The sequence below is a fragment of the Prionailurus viverrinus genome, chromosome B2, assembly GCF_022837055.1.
Source record: "Prionailurus viverrinus isolate Anna chromosome B2, UM_Priviv_1.0, whole genome shotgun sequence".
NCBI lineage: Eukaryota > Metazoa > Chordata > Mammalia > Carnivora > Felidae > Prionailurus > Prionailurus viverrinus.
Genome location: NC_062565.1, coordinates 66,612,312 through 66,630,551, shown reverse-complemented (window position 1 = coordinate 66,630,551; position 18,240 = coordinate 66,612,312). Strand labels below are relative to the sequence as shown.

At 39.2% G+C, this 18,240-nt stretch overlaps 1 protein-coding gene across 3 annotated transcripts in view; it reads left to right on the top strand.

The window, feature by feature from the left end:
* The window catches only part of SLC17A5 (solute carrier family 17 member 5), a 50,022-nt gene extending 40,719 nt beyond the window's left edge, over nucleotides 1-9,303 (top strand). For 2 of the 3 annotated variants that reach the window (XM_047860014.1, XM_047860017.1), the window contains 2 exons: nucleotides 3,862-3,952; nucleotides 7,942-9,303. In XM_047860014.1, the coding sequence (XP_047715970.1) occupies nucleotides 3,862-3,952; nucleotides 7,942-8,079 (229 nt within the window). In that variant the 3' untranslated portion in view covers nucleotides 8,080-9,303. The remainder of the gene's footprint in view (nucleotides 1-3,861; nucleotides 3,953-7,941) is intronic. The other variant, XM_047860016.1, reaches the window with a different exon arrangement.
* Nucleotides 9,304-18,240: the final 8,937 nt, after the last annotated feature.

Here is an 18,240-nt window from a genome sequence, read left to right as displayed (position 1 = left end):
ATCTGTAGAAAGGAGATATCAATCCCTACCTCATGGAGTAGATTTTACTATTAAAATGGGATATATATATAAAATACTTAGAGCCATACCTGAGATGAGGTTTTTGAATAAACATGTATATAACATACACATGTGTTCATGGTATTTTCTAAGCCTTTTCTTCTATAGAATGAGATAGAGATTTTCTATGAATGATTTTGTTGCCCAGATATCGGGGAATCGGATAGATTTCTAACTGTTAATCCCATTGCATTCTAGTATTCCACCACCACAGAATCCAGACTGAGTCTGTACAACATGTTTTTTTCCAAATAGCCATCAATCTTTCATGGCCCTTCCTGGCCAAGTGTAATAGAAATACCTGAATGAGTTTCTTGGTGCTGACATTTAGAATTTCACAGCATTCATCTGCACTTAATATCTGTCACTGAAAAGGCCTGGCAGCATTACAGTCAGTTCCTCCTACTGGCAAGGTGTTAATGGTTTTAAAAAAAAAAAAAAAAAGGTTCTGCCAAGCCTGGTTAATTTAAGATACATTCCCTACAGGGCATAAGCTAAAAAGACCTGTGCCATATGCTTTCGTTATTGTATCCACTATGAATGAGTTTTGAACATAAAAATGTTTGATAGTTGTAGATAATTTAATTCAGTTCAGCAGGATGTTTTATTTAGGCACTGTATTAGTCAACTCAAACTGCCATTCAAAATGCCATATACCAGGTAGCTTAAAAAATAGAAGTTTATTTGCTCACAGTTCTGGAAGCTGGAAGTCCAAGATCAGGGTACCAGCATAGTCAGGTTCTGGTGAGAGCTCTTTTCCTTGCTTACAGCCACCTTCTCTCAGTGTCTTCACATAGCCTTTCCTTGGTAAATACTCACAGAGATAGAGCGATTTCTCTTTCTTCCTCTTCTTATAAGGCCACTAATCCTATTGGGTTAAGACCCTACACTTACTTAACCTTGATAACCTCCTAAAAACCGTATCTCCAAGAACAGTCATAATGGGGGGTTAGGCCCTCAACATATGAATTTTGGGATGACACAGTTCAACCCACAGTAGGCACTTGTCCATATCCAAAATGGAGAGAGGAATTTCAGATTCGTCATCTGCAACCAAGATACTGAGGATCCTAAATACTAACAAATCTTAGTGTCCCACAATAAGACTACATGAACTAATAAATTTCAAGCTTCTTTAATTTGGACCAGAATTTTATTTTATAATAACACTGATTATTTCATGAAAAATTAAAAGCTCTAATTGGACTTTGTATATACCTAGATGATTCTTATGAAAAATAAATTAATAAATGCCATTTACTTAGTTAACCAATTTTTAACTCCATCACCACCTTTAAATTTTCTTGCTAAAAAATCAAAGCTGAATCTAATGCACCCTCTGTGATCTAGAGTCTAGATACTATCAGTATACAGGAAATACTGGGAATGTAAGATTATGCTAAATGATGTCTCAGGAATGCAGTCTACAAATATAGAACATAGCACTGACTGTCTGTATGACAAAATCCCAGTTTCTTCAATTAAAAAGAGAGCAATAAAAAATGAATAAACTATTGATACACATAATAATTGGGATGTTTAGCAACCCTAGTATATAATTTAAAAGACTAAATGCTGTGTGATTCCATTCGTATGAAATTCCTGATCAGGAGTCAGCATCCTTTGAAGCCAATGTCCAAGAGAGGTACTAGTCTCTGTAAGACAAAGCTCCAGTATTCAGTGCAGCCAGTGCCCCAGGGATCCATGGACAGAGCCTGAAACAATTGTGGGTCACGTACCACTTCTCTGGTTGGCATGAATGAGCATATATGTAGTGGCCCTGCAAAAACTAAAAGGGAATAAAACACCAGACAGAAAGAGTGTGGATTTCAGATACTGAGTATAGTATGAGTAGAGATAATTAACAGGAATGAGCATACCAGATGTGAGCAGCTGGAATGAGAGCTGTCTGAATCTGAAGTTAGGTATTATAGACTACTAGGTAATAAGGCAAGGCTGGGTAGATGGACCAGGGCCAGACCACTGCCAATCAGGCAAAAGATTATAGTCTTTTCAGGGTAAGCATTAAACCATCCTTGTAAGTTTTCGAATAGAGATGACCTGGCAAATTATGATTATTCAAATTAAAGCTTATACATTCTGAGAGGCAGCTCAACCTTATGTAAAATGTCCTTTAAAATGTTTATTCCAGTAAGTTCCGTTTCTTGACCGAGTGCTAGCAACATGGTTGTGTTCACTTTGTAAAAATTCATCAAGCTCTACACTTACAATTTTTACATATTTCCATGTGTATGTTATACTCAAAACTAATATTTTAGTACATTTGGTGGGTTGTGGGGGATCTTGTGTGGTACCACCAAATATGTTACATGTATACATCGATGAACCCATGAATGATAAGGGAAATAATCTATCACTAACTGGCCCAAGGTTACATAGATGGTCAATGGTAGAACTGGGGGGTCACAAATCTTTAGGTCTCCTGATTATCAGTCCAATATAACTTTTTTTTCCATGTTTATTTATTTTGGGGGTGGGGGGCGGGCAGGGGAGAGCCAAGAAGACGGGAGAGAGAGAGAATCCAAGCAGACTCAGCACTGTCAGCACAGAGCCCGTCATGGGGCTCGAACTCACAAGCCATGAGATCATGACGTGAGCTGAAGTCAAGAGCCAGATGCTTAACCAACTGAGCCACCCAGGTGCCCCAATATGACTTCTTTTTAGAAAATGATAAGCATTTCATTTAGCCTTCCTCAGTCTACATACATTCTTTATGTATTGGAGAAGTCAGCAGATCACTAGTGTTTCCCAAATACAAGCAGGAATTCTTTCTTTAAAGATTTGCACCTAAACATAGGTGAGAATATCTGACTCCTCTAAGCTTTACCCTTAAAATAAATCAACTTTTTCTGTGTTTATTAAAAAAGCATTTTTGCAGCACCTGGGTGGCTCAGTCAGTTGAGCAACTGGCTCTCGATTTTGGCTCAGGTCATGATCTCGCAGTTTGTGAGATTGAGCCCTGTATAGGTCTCCTGAACTGATAGCATGGAACCTGCTTGAGATTCTCTCTCTCTCTCTCTCTCTCTCTCTCTCTCTGACCCCTGCCCCCTTCTCTCTCTCTCTCTCTCTCTCTCTCTCTCTCTCTCTCTCAAGATAAATAAATTTTTAAGAAATGCATTTTTTTTGTTACACACACACACGCACACACACACACACACACAATGTATACCAAACTTGTCTACTTCTGGGATAGTGTGTAAGGACTTAGCTATAAGCAGATACATTATAAGCAGAACAAGTAAGCTATAGAATTATATGTTAAATATTATCTCATTTCTCTAATATTAGAAATACATACATATGAACAAAAATAATTAGGATATTTACCAAAGTGTTAATGTTGATTATCTCTATATGAAAGGACTATAGGTAATTTTATTTTCTTCTTAATTTGTTTCAAATTTTCAACACTGAAATACATTTTGTGACCAAGAAATAATTTTTTCTTTACTAAAAAACCTTAAGATGTATCAAGCTTCCTATCAAATATAGTCATGTATAAAAATCAATCTCAACACTTTTCTAAATCACTATAAAAAGGATCATTTTAGTGGCTTGCATTCCCCTATATAATGTTAGAATGCTAATTAACTATTGAAATGCAAATTTTTCGCCAGAAATATATTCAAAATATATTCAGTCCAACTTAGTAAGACATTTCATTTAGACATAAAATTTCACAAGAATACAGCGTATTCTGGAAATAGTACAGCTATCTATTGAAAGAAACTACTTAAATGTATAACACAATAATAAACCTCTATGAAAATGTTTCTGCAGGTATGCTGGTATCCTCCTGGGCATCACAAATACATTTGCCACTATTCCAGGAATGGTTGGACCTGTCATTGCTAAAAGTCTGACCCCTGATGTAAGTAGATAATTTGCTTATAAACTACAAAGGTCTACATAGTTCACTTGAACCTGCACATCTGTGTCAAAGTCGAGTGTATTTTAATTAAGAGTAAAATTCTGAATATTTATTCTTTTTTTACTTTTTTTTTTTTTTAATGTTTATTTATTTTTGAGAGAGAGAGACAGAGCATGGGGCGGGGGGGCAGGCAGAAAGGGAGACACAGAATCCAAAGCAGGCTTCAGGCTCTGAGCTGTCAGCACAATGCCCGATGCAGGGCTCAAACCCAAGAACCATGAGACCATGACCTGAGCCAAAGTTGGAGCCCAACTGACTGAGCCACTCAGGTACCCTTGAGTGTTTATTCTTATGAAATTCCTTGTATCAACAAAAAGCTAAATGCCCTAATGGATAGGGAAGTCTATTTTCAAAGAACACTCTTTGAATTTTAGAACAACAGAACTAAATTCAATGAAAATGTAGCTGACACCACACATGTACTTCGAAGTCATGATTTTATACAGTATCTTGTGTCTTTGGTTTGAACAAATAAAAATTGTTTGTTTATGTAAAATTATTCAAGAAGTGGGTCCACAAAGGTGAGAGAGATGTCAGGAGGTCATGTGCAAATGAATAAATATCAGGTGAAATGACAAATACTGACAGAAGCAGAAGACTTGTGAAGACATGATAGGTAACTTCACATATTGAAGGACTACCACACAAAAGATGGTGACTTATTCTCAGCAGTTCCACAAAGACAGATGGAGAGAAGTAATGAGGACACAACAGGAAAACTTCCTGCTTAACGCTGTCTACTATATGGAATGGGCTACCTTATGAGTTAGTGAGCCCTGAAATAGTCAAACATGGATTGAACAGGCATTTCTTTTTTTTTTTTAATGTTTATTCATTTTTTGAGAAAGAGAAAGAGAAAGAGTGCAAGAGAAGAAGGGCAGAGAGAGGGGGAGACACAGAATCCGAAGCGGGCTCCCAGCTCTGAGCTGTCAGCAGAGAGCCCGATATGGGGCTCAAACTCACGAGCCATGAGATCATGACCTGAGCTGAAGTCAGACACTCAACCAACTGAGCCACCCAGGCGCCCCTGTTAAGATTTTTTTTATTAAAATTTTTCTAATGTTTATTTTTGAGAGAGAGACATAGACGGAGTATGAGTGGAGGAGGAGCAGAGAGAGGGGAGACACAGAATCCGAAGCAGGCTCCAGGCTCTGAGCTGTCAGCACAGAGCCCGACACGGGGCTTGAACGACTTACTGTGAGATCATGACCTGAGCTAAAGTCGAACACTCAACCGACTGAGCCACCCAGGTGCCCCTAAGTAGGCATTTTTGAGTGCTTATTAATATGCCAGATACTGAGGATCCAAAGGCAAAATGACAAGCTTCTATGCTTGAGAAACTCATCATTTAGAGATTATATGTAATCAAATAAAGTACAGTATGGCAAATGCTGCAGAAAAAAAAAATGTGTGCAGAGTGCTGTGGGTACAGGGGAGAGAACACGCAGTCTGTGGAGAAGGAGCCCTAGAGGAGTGGATGGGGTGCAGGAAGGGCACTGAGTCCTCCAGGGGCCCAAGGCTGGTCTGGCCTCGAGCAGGGAGGCAGCATGGCGCCACACCAGTAAGCAGAGACTCGGCCCTGTAAAAGTTGCCCACACATGCAAGAAATAAAAATCAGTGACCTCCAACTCCAGTTTTCTACTGTTTAAAACAATGTAACACCTGATGAAATATATTCTTCAAGACGCTGACTCTAAATGTGTAAAAGAGACTTAATTCTTTGTCTCTGTAATCAAATTAACACTATCTAATCCTTAAAATTTCAGGATATGCTTACAAACTTTTTTATTGCCAAATATACTGATTTCAGACATATGTGTTCACCACAGTGTTCCTATTTCTTGTCTGATCCCACCATTTCTAATTCCCTACATGAATGAATCGGTGCCTCCTCATTACTGTTTTCCCTCATTTAATAGGAAGGGATGTTGAGGGGCACCTGGGTGGCTCAGTCAGTTAAGTGTCCGACTTTAGCTCAGGTCATGATCTCACAATAAGTGGTTCAAGCCCCATGTTGGGCTGTGTGCTGACAGCTCGGAGCCTGTGCCTGCTTCAGATTGCGTCTCCCTCTCTCCCTGACCCTCCCCTGCTTATACTCCTGTCTCTCTCTCTCTCTCTCTCTACCCCCCCTCCCTCTCCCACCCTCCCTCCCTCTCTCAAAAAATAAATAAATGTTGAAAAAAAATTTTTTTTAATAGGGATGTTGGGAAAGTTTTTTTTTTCCCCTAAAATTCTGTGTCTCGTGCCAAAGCATAAGAGACTTAAAAACTGAGAACAAACTGAGGGTTGATGGGGGGTGGGAGGGAGGAGAGGGTGGGTGATGGGTATTGAGGAGGGCACCTTTTGGGATGAGCACTGGGTGTTGTATGGAAACCAATTTGTCAATAAATTTCATAAAAAAAATAAATAAATAAAAATAAAAAAAAAATAAATAAAAAAAAAAAAATTCTGTGTCTCGTTATAGACACATCAAAAAATATATAATATATATGGACACATCAGAAACGTTTAACCTTATCTTCATGGAGCATTGTGGCACACACAAACTTAAGTCAACATACTACCATGTATTAATTTTACTTATTATGGATAATTGTAGCATTTCTGCTAGGGAAATCCGGATTCTTCAATTAAAGTCTTGAATGTAAAGTGGGAACTGAACTGAATTTTGGATATGCTATCATAGCATTTGTTTAATGTTATTAAAAGGATATTTTTTAAGAGGAAAAACACATATTTGCCTTTACAATTGTAATTGCTCACAATTAAAAAGTACTGCACTGCCTCAAAAACTTTGTGGAATGAGTCAAGTACAAATAAAAACCACATTGTTCACATACTAAATAGTTACTAAATTTTACAACGAATTCCTAAGATTTTTCTTCCCCAAATACATGAATCTCAGATAAGTATAACTTAACAGCAGAGTGCTTTCTTTCTCCATGATTTTCCTTTTTTCCTAAATGAATGACCTCATACTAGCCTCCTAGTGCCTTTCTTTTTTCTTTCCCGTTACCAGTTCCACCACTTGTTTTTTCTTTTTTAAATGCTGCAAATGTAGCATTCTGGTTAGACTGACATTGCAAAATCCAAAAAGTGGTTGTAAGGTAGGCACATGACCCAGAAATTAGCTAACTGCCTAATGTTTTTATACCACTGGATTATACACTGAACAATTGTGTTTTGTTGATCTCTTAACTGGCAAATCCCACACGTGTCCTGTTTTGTGTGCCATTCAAGAACTGTGTGTGCCAGGCCTCAAACTTGAACTTCAAAGTTCATCTTAACCCATCCTTACTTGATCTGCCCTTTATACCTCCACCTGAGAACTTGGGAGATGAGTACTTTCCTAGCAATGCATGTGGAAAGACATGCCACACGTTTTATTTTGAGTAAGCTTTTTATTGAAGCATTACAGTATTTAAAAAATACACAAATCCTAAGCATACAGTTGGATGAATTTTCACAAAGCTGGTGTAACCAGCTCCCAGTCAAGAAACAGAACGTTACCTCTCGTGCAAAGCCTCCAGGTACTCTTCGCTGCCATTCCCCCATCTCCCTACCAAGAGGAGCCTCTACTCTGACTTTTAACACTATAGATTATAGTTTTGTGTGTGTGATTTTGAGCTTTTATATAATTGAATGTTATATAAAACAGTCCCTCAATACGTGCTCTTTTATGTCTGGCTTCTTCCGCTTAACATTTTGTTAGTGAGGTGCATCGATGTTGTTGTAGCTCATTCATTTTCATCATGTATAGTATTCTGTTGAACAAATAGACCACATTTTTGCTGTGGACATTTGGGGTGTTTCCAGCATGGGGCTTTTATGATTAGCACTAGTGTTGTAACAGTCTTGTGACACCACCTTTTCTATAAAGTGGACTGTAAACAAAGTTCTTTTTCATCTGCATGTTTTCCTTTCTATAGAACACGATTAGCGAATGGCAAACCGTTTTCTATATCGCTGCTGCTATTAATGTGTTTGGTGCCATTTTCTTCACGCTATTCGGCAAAGGTGAAGTGCAAAGCTGGGCTCTCAATGATCAACATGGACACAGAAACTGAAGCAACCAATAAATAATCCTGTCTCTATTAATGTATTTTTGTTGATCATGTAACCTAAAAGTGCCTTTGATATTTTAATGTGTATGCATTGTATGTATAAGAAAAAATTGTACTTGTATTAAATTTTTAAGGCTTGTAATCATGAAATGTCACAAGTTGCCAGATTAGTAAAATTAACTATTTTTAATTATTAATAACACGTATCCTGGAACTTACACTTGAGGGTCACGCATCTGGCTGTAAATCAGGTGATATAAAGGAGGGGAGTTGCGCTTATTCTTAAGGGCCATACATAAAGGAATGAGCTGAAGTGGACCCCTCTATACCTTTGCTTAATTAAACTAGGTAATAATTCTCAGGTCGTGGCAAACACCTGTTTTTGACCACTTTCCTCATAAGAATGATTTGTCGGCAGCAATCCCGGACACTTAGGTCTCAAACTGCAGCATCTCCACGGAGCTGCCAACCGCTGTATAATTTGGCCTGGCAACCAGGCTGAGGGAAGCATGCCCAGGCAGCCGCTGAGCATTCCCTCCCTGGCTTCAGGGACAGTGCCCAGCATTTATCAGAGGCAGCGCCCAAGACCAGGGTCAGCGCCAACCCTTCAGATGGCGTTCTTCCCCCCGGGGGCTCTTAACGTGTAGATAAAGCTGAGTAGACCCAGGCAGCAAGACCCGCCGCTGTGGTCTGACGCATCCTCACACTTCCCCCTCCCCAGCTCACTGGAATACGGCTTGGCATGTAACCTGCAAAAAGACGGTGTGATGCCCACTTAACCACAAATAATATCACCCTTGATTAGAACTACCTTCTCATGGATTAAAATAGAAATTTCCAACTCCTGTGTTCTATGGGCTTCCACAAGAATAATTTCTTAAAAAGTTTTTTTTAATTCTCACATTTTTTTCCACTTGACTACATGTAAGCTTCTGGCCTACAACCGGTGGTGTAATCATCCTTACTTCCGGCTCCTGAATCACATTTTCCAGTTTTTACCTGACCATCTTCCAGTGGTTTTTGAGCATGCTTCGAGGGCATTTATGTGATTTAGAACTTCATTTATGTTTTTTTTATGTTTGTTCAACACTACCTGTAACATTTTAACTGAAACTGTTTGATGTAATATGATGTGGATACATTTATTTTTAAATTTGTAAATAGCTTTAAGTTGCTATGGTGATATTTCTTTTATAAATCATCAAAATTAAACATTTTTGGATGGATTTTTGGATCTGGCAGTTCTGTGGTAGCTTCTAGTGTCCAGAGTGGCTATTTTTACATCTCTACCATCTTCCTCAAGCCACCAGTCTACCTCTAGGTGCCTCTGTGCCATCACCAAGCCAAGGCCCTCTGAGAGATCCAGCATTAGAAATCTTTGTTGCCCTCAACCTGCCCTTCCTAGTTCTGCAAAGGACCCGCTCTTCTCCCCAAAGGGTATGCCTACACCACAGACTGTATCCTCTCCTGCCTCCTCTAAGACCTTGCTTCAGTAATTCCTCTGTAATTTCTGCTTCTTCAATCTCTACCTCTCTTCTTGTTCTTTTCCTTCTGTCTCAAGAACACTCAAGTCTTCTCTAGCCTTTAAAAACAAAAATACAGGGGGTGCTGGGTGACTCAGTTGGTTGAACGTCCGACTTCAACTCAGGTCATGATCTCACGGTTAATGACTTTGAGCCCCACATCAGGCTCCCTGCTGTCAGTGCAGAGCCCTCTCTGGATCCTCTGTACCCCTCTGTCTCTCTCTCTGCCCCTCCCCTGCTCACGCACTCTCTCTCTTCCTCTCTCCCTCAAAAAATAAATAAACATAAAAAAAAACCCATAAAATTCTCTGGAAACAAAAAAAAAAAAACATACATACAGAATATCTTTACAATGATACTCAAGAAACTGGAGACAGGTTACCTCTGAAGCGAGAAAAATAGGCAACCAGGGGTAGGACAGAGAATTAGTTTTCCCTTTACCAAATGTGGCAGTATAACTGTTCAAATAAAAACATCACTTTAAAGAAACAAGAAACGAAACACCCGTTGCTCAAACTACTGTGTAATCACCACCAGGTTTTTAACTGCTCACCGGACATCCCCACTGGCTCTCTTCTCTCACTTAGGACTTTTGTAAATCCAACCTCTCACCCTTACCCCCGTCTCCAACAAAATCCACCACTTTCTTATTCTTGTTAGGAGCATTCTTCCTCCTCTGTCCTCTCCCACCCTACCCCCATACCAGTGTATAATTAACCACATGTCTTTTCCATTCCAGTTTTTCAAGTCTCTGGAATTTAAATCCCTCTCCCATCTTCTAAATAAGATCTCTGTGACTTTTGTTTCCACCTGAAATAAAAAAGTTTAAGTGGCCTTGAATCTGATCTTCTGCCCAACTTCCACCCATGCTGGGTCATTGGTCCCAACACATCTCATCTGCCTGATCAGGATGCTCCCCCCAGCTGAAGCCCCTGGCTCCCCTTACTAGCTGCCCAGTAAACCACCCAGCAGCCCACCCTCCTAACTCCTAGGCCCACCTGCTCCATCTCCCAGCACACATCCACCAGCTACATCCAGCTACAACTACTTAACCCTTCCCCCATCTGCTCTCCATTTTTCCTCCCCTCCATACCTTTACCAATTTCATTCCTTGGACCTGGAAAGTCACTCTTCGTCTCCACCTCCTTCATGACCCTTGACTTCCTACATTCTCCCTGACCTAGATGTGGTCTCTTCCTCCGATCCACTGAAACATCATATTATTTATTTTGAATTTTTTCTATATTTTAAACTCAAGGACTCAGCCTCAGTTTTGAGGAAGAGGTCATTCATTCATTCATTCAGCAAACAGGGATATCTACTCTTTCCTAGGCAATAAGGGTATACCGATATGCATTTGACACAGTCCTTTCTCTCCCTGCAGGCCTTCCTGAAGTCACTCCTTGGTCCCCTTTCTTCTGAATGGCCTTTTCTTTATAATACAGATAAATACTGTTCATGGCCAATCTCCCTATTAGAGTCATCGCAAGCATCTTGATTTGATTCATCTCAGCATGGTCTCCCTTGTAACAATACATGCTTTGTCTTAATATTTTAGTTGCTTAATAAATGTTTAGTAAATCACCCTTTGGCTAAATGGGCTATACATCGAAATTTTCATCTCCTATGTTGTTCTTTTCAATATGTTCTTTTTCTCAAAAAGCAAAGTGAAATAAACGTGCCAACACCAACACCTTTTAAAGAAGGAACGATAATGCTAGCCTCAAAATAAGGTGTAAGTGGCAGTCATTGGTAAATGGTTTTGAAAGTATGTATTTGAGAATAGTTTAGTTCTAGATAAGCAAAATATTTCTGCCAGTTATGCAACAAATATTTATTGAGCATTCATTACAAGCAAGGCTTTGTTCTTGGCACCAGGGATACAACAGCGAGGAAAAGCAAATCCCTTCACTCATTGAGCTCCCATTGTGATTTATCAAACATTTTCCTTCATAGATTCCAGCCTTTGAAACCTTCCATGTAAAAACATCATTATCCACCCAACAATCAAATCCAGTGTAAATGAGTGTGCCAGCTAACCTTGAGAAACAGAGTTATGAAAGAAATGGAGACAAACACTGAAGTCAGCAGTTTGTATTAACCGTTGTAATGTCCTCGCTTCAGCCTGTTTCATTTTCAAGAAATCGGAAATAGACATGTTTGAATTTAGACCCTATTGCAAGGTAAATAATCTCTTCTCTTAGGGCAGTTTACCACTGTTCTAAATAAAACGCCCTCAACAGGAAAATACTGGTAAGAGTATTTAAATTTGAAGGCAGGAAGAGCACCATAGGAAGTGGCCTCGTTCGTCTCTGGAAAAGCACCAGTTACAGCCTCAGAGGCATAGACCTGGGGGTCAATGTCTAATTTCAGTTAAAGAATAAATTATCTCTCTCCTAGAAATGTAAATTAAGATGGATCACAAAGCCTTTTCAGATGCCTCTGCCTTTTAGAGTAACCATAAGAGGAAAAGACAAATATAAAAAGTTTGTGCTCTAAGAGAGTAATAGAGAAAACACTTTCTAGGGGTGCCTGGGTGGTTCAGTTGGTTGGGCATCCGGCTTCAGCTCAGGTCATGAACTCATGGACTGTGGGTTTGAGCCCCGCATCGGGCTCTGTGCTGACAGCTCAGAGCCTGGAGCCTGCCTTGGATTCTGTGTCTCCCTCTCTCTCTCTCTCTGCCCCTCCCCCGCTTGCACTCTGTCTCTCTCAAAAATAAACATTAAAAATTTTTAAAAAAGAAAAGAAAAGAAAAGAAAAGAAAAGAAAACACTTCTAGAAGCTCCTGCTATGAAATGCTGTAAGTACACCCATTACTGAAAACAAAAGAAATGTAATAAATTTTCTGCCACCCTTTTTCATGTGCTTTGATGAGGAAAAACACTAGTAACTTTCCAAGCGCCTGTTTACTTTCACTTTATCTTGATGTTGCAGGAGGAGGAAACTTAGAAGTTCCACGTCACTGCCAGTCCTGTGCTAGTAAAGTGAGAAGCCATTAATGCACAACTGAGCTGAAAAGCATTTAAATGCCCTGTTTCCCCTTACTCGCGCCTTCACGCTAATAGGCTGCACTTCAGGCAGGGAGAACCTTACCATCTTGAATATCGCATTAAATCTTTTCCTGAAGTGCTCTTTTTGGCAGAAGCTCCTGAAATATGCTAGCATTTCAAACGAGCCTGTCACATTAAGTGTGCGTCTTGACCCCTGTCTTCCTGTAGAGCACCACAAATAGCCCAGGTTTGAAGCGTTTTAACGACTTCACGCTGGCTCCCCAGTCTGAAACTTGAGCTTGCCATGGAACTTTGGTTGAGATTGAAGGGGATCTGGGTAGGATACATAGTCTGGTCTTTTTAAGGCTCAAGAACTGTTCTGTGTGAAGTATCAGGAAGCTGTTACACGAACTTCAAATGTGCATATTGGATAAATTACCTACGGGCTCTCTGTTATAAAGCACTTTTTTTTTTTTTTTAACACCAAGATGATACTTGAGATGTCTGCAGAGCTTTGGGCTGTTCTTTTGTCAGGGGAAGGAAGTTGATCCTGGGGCATTCACAGGATTCTCTTGGTGATCATCACCAGCTATAGAGAATCACAGAGAGACCAAGCCATTTGTATAGCACTGCCACATACACCACCACCTCAATACTCACAATCACCTTGCAAATGCAGGGACAAGACCTATTTAAAGTTGGGATCAGACTTGTTAATGGAGAGGTCCTTGGCCCTTACAGGGACTCAGCCTCCCAATGCCAAATTCAACCAAATAAGCCCACTGGCTTTAACTATTATATCAGGCCAAAGAAAAATTCCTTAATATCTGTCCCTAGAACAGAATCAAATAATGATTTGAAGAACAAAATTGTTGCTTATTCATTTAAAAGATTCTTATAAGAAGCCATGTGCGTAAGGGTACATTTAAGATTCTTACCTTCTCCTCAGTTGTAAAATTAGCCCTGCCTCAAAGCGACTCCAGCTAAGAATCTTATATCATTATCTCTGCCCTATGTGTGATTTTAGGGAATATTTAATTGTTCCATGTTTGTTCTATAGGATTACAGATTTTTTTTTTTTAATGTTTTCTATAAACTTAAGCCAGGACACAATTCGGTTGCTTCTGTGAAAACACTGAACTCATTATTTCTACTCACATACTAGTTTGAAATTTTCAATGATTAAGACACTGGTGTGGTGTGACAGACCAACCCTTCCTCTCTGTGCTATTACTGAAAAATAGACTCCCTCCAGGAGAGCTGTTGATCTTCTATTCTTGGTTCCATAAACCTTATTATTTCAAATAACGGGATGGGGGATGGCTGCCAGGGTGGTTCAGTTGGTTGAGTGTCTGACTCTTGATTTCGGCTGAGGTCATGATCTCACGGTTCATGAGATCAAGCCCCAAATGGGGCTCTGCACTGACAGCTCAGAGCCTGCTTGGGATTCTCTCTCTCCCCCTCTGTCTCTCAAAATAAATAAATAAACTTAAAAAAATTATGGGATGGGAAGCAAGAATTTGGGGGGACCTCAGTTCCCATTGGGAAGTGAAAGTTCAGAATGTAGGAGAGAAAAATAAGTCCAAAAACCTCACCCTTTCTTTTCCATACCTCCTCTCCCACACTTTCCTCATTTCTGCATCTGTGAAAGGCTCCCCTTCCAGTGAGGGCTCTAACCATTACCCATTTTCAATGTTTACTATAGCACGAATGGTAACTGGAGAGCCACTGCCCATGCCCCTGGCTTCTGTTCTTTCTGGGAGGGTCTCTCACACACCAGACCCTCTTTCTGCCCTTGATTTTTGACCCACAGAGTAAGACGCAACACAACGAGGCTGATGAGGAGTAATGGTGGGTTTTCTCTCATCAGGTTTAGACTGACCAGAGGAGCAAGCAGGCGTGAGGTGCACATTATTAAATCTTCCAAGTCCCCATTCTTCCGAAGTCTGAGGAGATTGGAAAGAAGAATAAGAGGGTGGAATGGATTGAACCAGGACTAACTGAGACTGTCAACTGAATAAAAACTAAATTATTTGAGGAAATAGTGAAGATGTGTTCAAAATTGGGTATAGAAGTATCATCTAGTATTATAATATTATAAATAACAATACTTATAAATATCCTAGAGTAGAGACTTGGTGCGTGGTACTGTATGAGGGCTCTACATGCAACATGGATTGAATTCTCCCCACAGCCCTATCGTGTACATATTAGATCCACCTTTACAGATGAGGAAACTGGAAAGTCACACAGCTAAGTGGCAGAGATAAGATTGAAATCAGATTTCTCTGTTGTTACTACAGACTCTCTTTAATCCTATGCTATACTGTCTCCATTAGAAATCATGTCTGAACACTGGTGGTGGGCATAAAAAACATTACAACATTTTTGTGAAGTAATTTCTCAGTAAGCCAAAGTTAAATCAATGTATTCATTGAACTGGCAATCCTACTTAAGGTAATCTAGCCTAAAAAATACTTGAACAAGCACTAAGCATTTTTTTTTTGTTTTGGAATATTGTCAATTTTCCATCAATAAAGAAATTGTTAAATAAGTATGGTATATTCATAGAAGAGAATGTTATGCAGCCATTAAAAAGGGAGAAAGATCTGGGGCACCTGGGTGGCTCAGTTAAGCGTCAGACTTCGGTTCAGTTCATGATCTCGAGGTCCATGAGTTCAAGCCCTGCATCAGGCTCTGTGCTGAAAGCTCAGAACCTGGTGCCTCCTTCAGATTCTGGGTCTCGTCTCTCTCTGCCCCTCCCCCACTTGCTCTCTCTCTCTGTCCCCCCCCCAAAAAATAAATAAACATTAAAAAATAAAATAAAATCAATAAAAAGTGAGAAAGATCTGGATAGAAATATAGGAGAAAGTCCATACATTTTGTTGGAGGAAGAGAGTTACCTAACAATATACATTGTTTTATCTTATTTTTGTTACCAAATTATGTATGTGTTGATAAATACATAGAAAAATATCTGTTAATAGTAGCAATGTAAAATTAGAAGCTAAATAGAAAAAAAGGTTGGAAAATATCTTTAGAGCCTAGAAATAGGGAGGAAATTATACAGATTTCACTATATTAAATTAAGTACTTGTGTTCAGCAGAAGATACCAAAGTAAATGGATGACAGACCAGGAGAGATTGCAACATCTTGTCAGTATAAGAGATTAATATCTAGAATATTCAAAGAGTTCCTGCAGGTCAACAAGAAAAAGTCAGAAAACCCAAGAGAAAAATGAGCCAATGATGAATAGACCACTCACTTAACAGAGCACCAGATATCAAATCATTACATGGACAAAAGGTCAAACTCCCTAGTAATTATAGAAACAAGAAGAAATGTAAACTAAAACTGTAATGAGATATTACTTTAGACCCACCAGATGAGCAAAAATTAGAAAGTTTGATGGTACCTAGTATTAGCAAAGGATATGGAGAGATGAAAATTCTTGTCCATAAGGAGAGCAGAGAGAATATGAACTGGCATATCTGTTCCAGAAAACGTAATGTTTGTGCTTAAGTTAAATAAGAATATGTCCTTTCATCACGTATAATGCCCCAGACCTGGGTATATGTAGAAGCGTGATTCTCGCTCAAGTACTTAAGATAGCATACGCACTACCCTGTTTATTGTGACAGACTTAGAGGCAACCTAGATGTCCTTGTTTAAGGAAACATGAGTTAAATGTGTCTCATGTTTATTAGGGTATAATATCACTCAGAAACATGCAGAGACGTCAAGAAGTGCCAAGTAAAAAGAAGACTTATAGCACAATACCACTTCCAAAAATTAAAAACCCACACACAAAAAACCGATATTTCCAAGGATACTTGCATAAGTAAGAACATATAATAAACACATTAGAGTGAGTGGCAATGCAGGGAAGGAGCATGAGAGTAGAGATGGGAAGTGTTTTATTTAACGAGACAGTGGGCTTGCTCTGAACATAAGCATCTATGAATAGAAGAGTATGAGATAGAAATAATTTTTAAGCAGTACTCTGAAGATGTTAAAGTTGGGCAGGGGAAGAAATATTTCACTTTCTAATTGTCACTCTTCTGCATTATTTAATTTTTTTTTACAGTGAATGTACATCACTTTGACTATTAAAAATGAAAATGTCAGGGGCACCTGGCTGGCTCAGTCAGAAGAGCATACAACTCTTGATCTCGGGGTTGTGAGTTCAACCCCCCGCGTTGGGTGTGGAAATTACTAAGAAGGAAAGAAAGAAAGAAAGAAAGAAAGAAAGAAAGAAAGAAAGTTCACAACTATATGGTCAACTAATCTTTGACAAAGCAGGAAAGACTATCCAATGGAAAAAAGACAGTCTCTTCAACAAATGGTGTTGGGAAACTGGACAGCAACATGCAAAAGAATGAAATTGGACCACCTTCTTAAACCATACACAAAAATAAATTCAAAATGGCTGAAAGACCTAAATGTGAGACTGGAAACCATCAAAATCCTAGAGGAGAACACAGGCAGCAACCTCTTTGACCTTGGCTAGAGTAACTTTTTACTTGCTACGCCACCGAAGGCAAGGGAAACAAAAGCAAACATGAAATATTGGGACTTCATTAAGATAAAAACCTTCTGCACAGTGAAGGAAACAATCAACAAAAGTAAAAGGCAACCTACAGAAAGGGAGAAGATATTTGTAAACCACATATCTGATAAAGGGTTAGTATCCAAAATCTATAAAAAATTTATCAAACTCAACACCCAAAAAACAAATAAACCAGTTAAGAAATGGGCAGAAGAAATGAATAAAAACTTTTCCAAAGAAGACATCCAGATGGCTAACAGATACATGAAAAGATGCTTGGCATCACTTATCATCAGGGAAATACACATCAAAACCATAATGAAATACCACCTTGCACCTGTAAGAATGGCCAAAATTAACAACACACGAACAACAGGTTTTGGTGAGGATTCAGAGAAAGAGGAACCCTCTTGCACTGTTGGTGGGAGTACAAACTGGTACAGCTACTCTGGAGAACAGTATGGTGGTTCCTCAAGAAACTAAAAATAGAACTACCCTATGATCCAGCACTTTCACTATTAGGTATTTACCCAAAGGATACAAAAATATATATTCGAATGGATACACGCACCCCATTGTTTATAGCAGCCGTATCAGCAATAGCCAAACTATGGAAAGAGCCCAAGTGTCCATCAACTGGTGAATGGATAAAGATGTGGGGGCAGCTGGGTGGTTCAGACAGTTAAGCATCTGGCTCTTGGTTTCTGCTCAGGTCATGATCTCACAGTTTGTCAGTTCGAGCCCCACTTCAGGGTCCATGTTGACAGAGTTGACAGCCTGCTTGGGATTCTCTCTCTCTCTCCCTCTCTGTCTGCCCCTCTCCTGCTCATGCTTTCTCTCAAAATAAATAAAAATTTTTAAAAAAGAAGATGTGGTGCATATATAAACAACAGAGTATTACTCAGCCATAAGAAAGAATGAAACCTTGCCATTTACAATTATGTGGATGGAGCTAGAATGTATTATGCTAAGTGAAATAAGTCAATCAGAGAAAGACAAACACCATATGATTTCATTCATACATGAAATTTAAGAAACAAAACAGATTAACATATGGAAAGTGAGGGGGAAGAAAAGAGAGGGAAGCAAATGACAAGGACT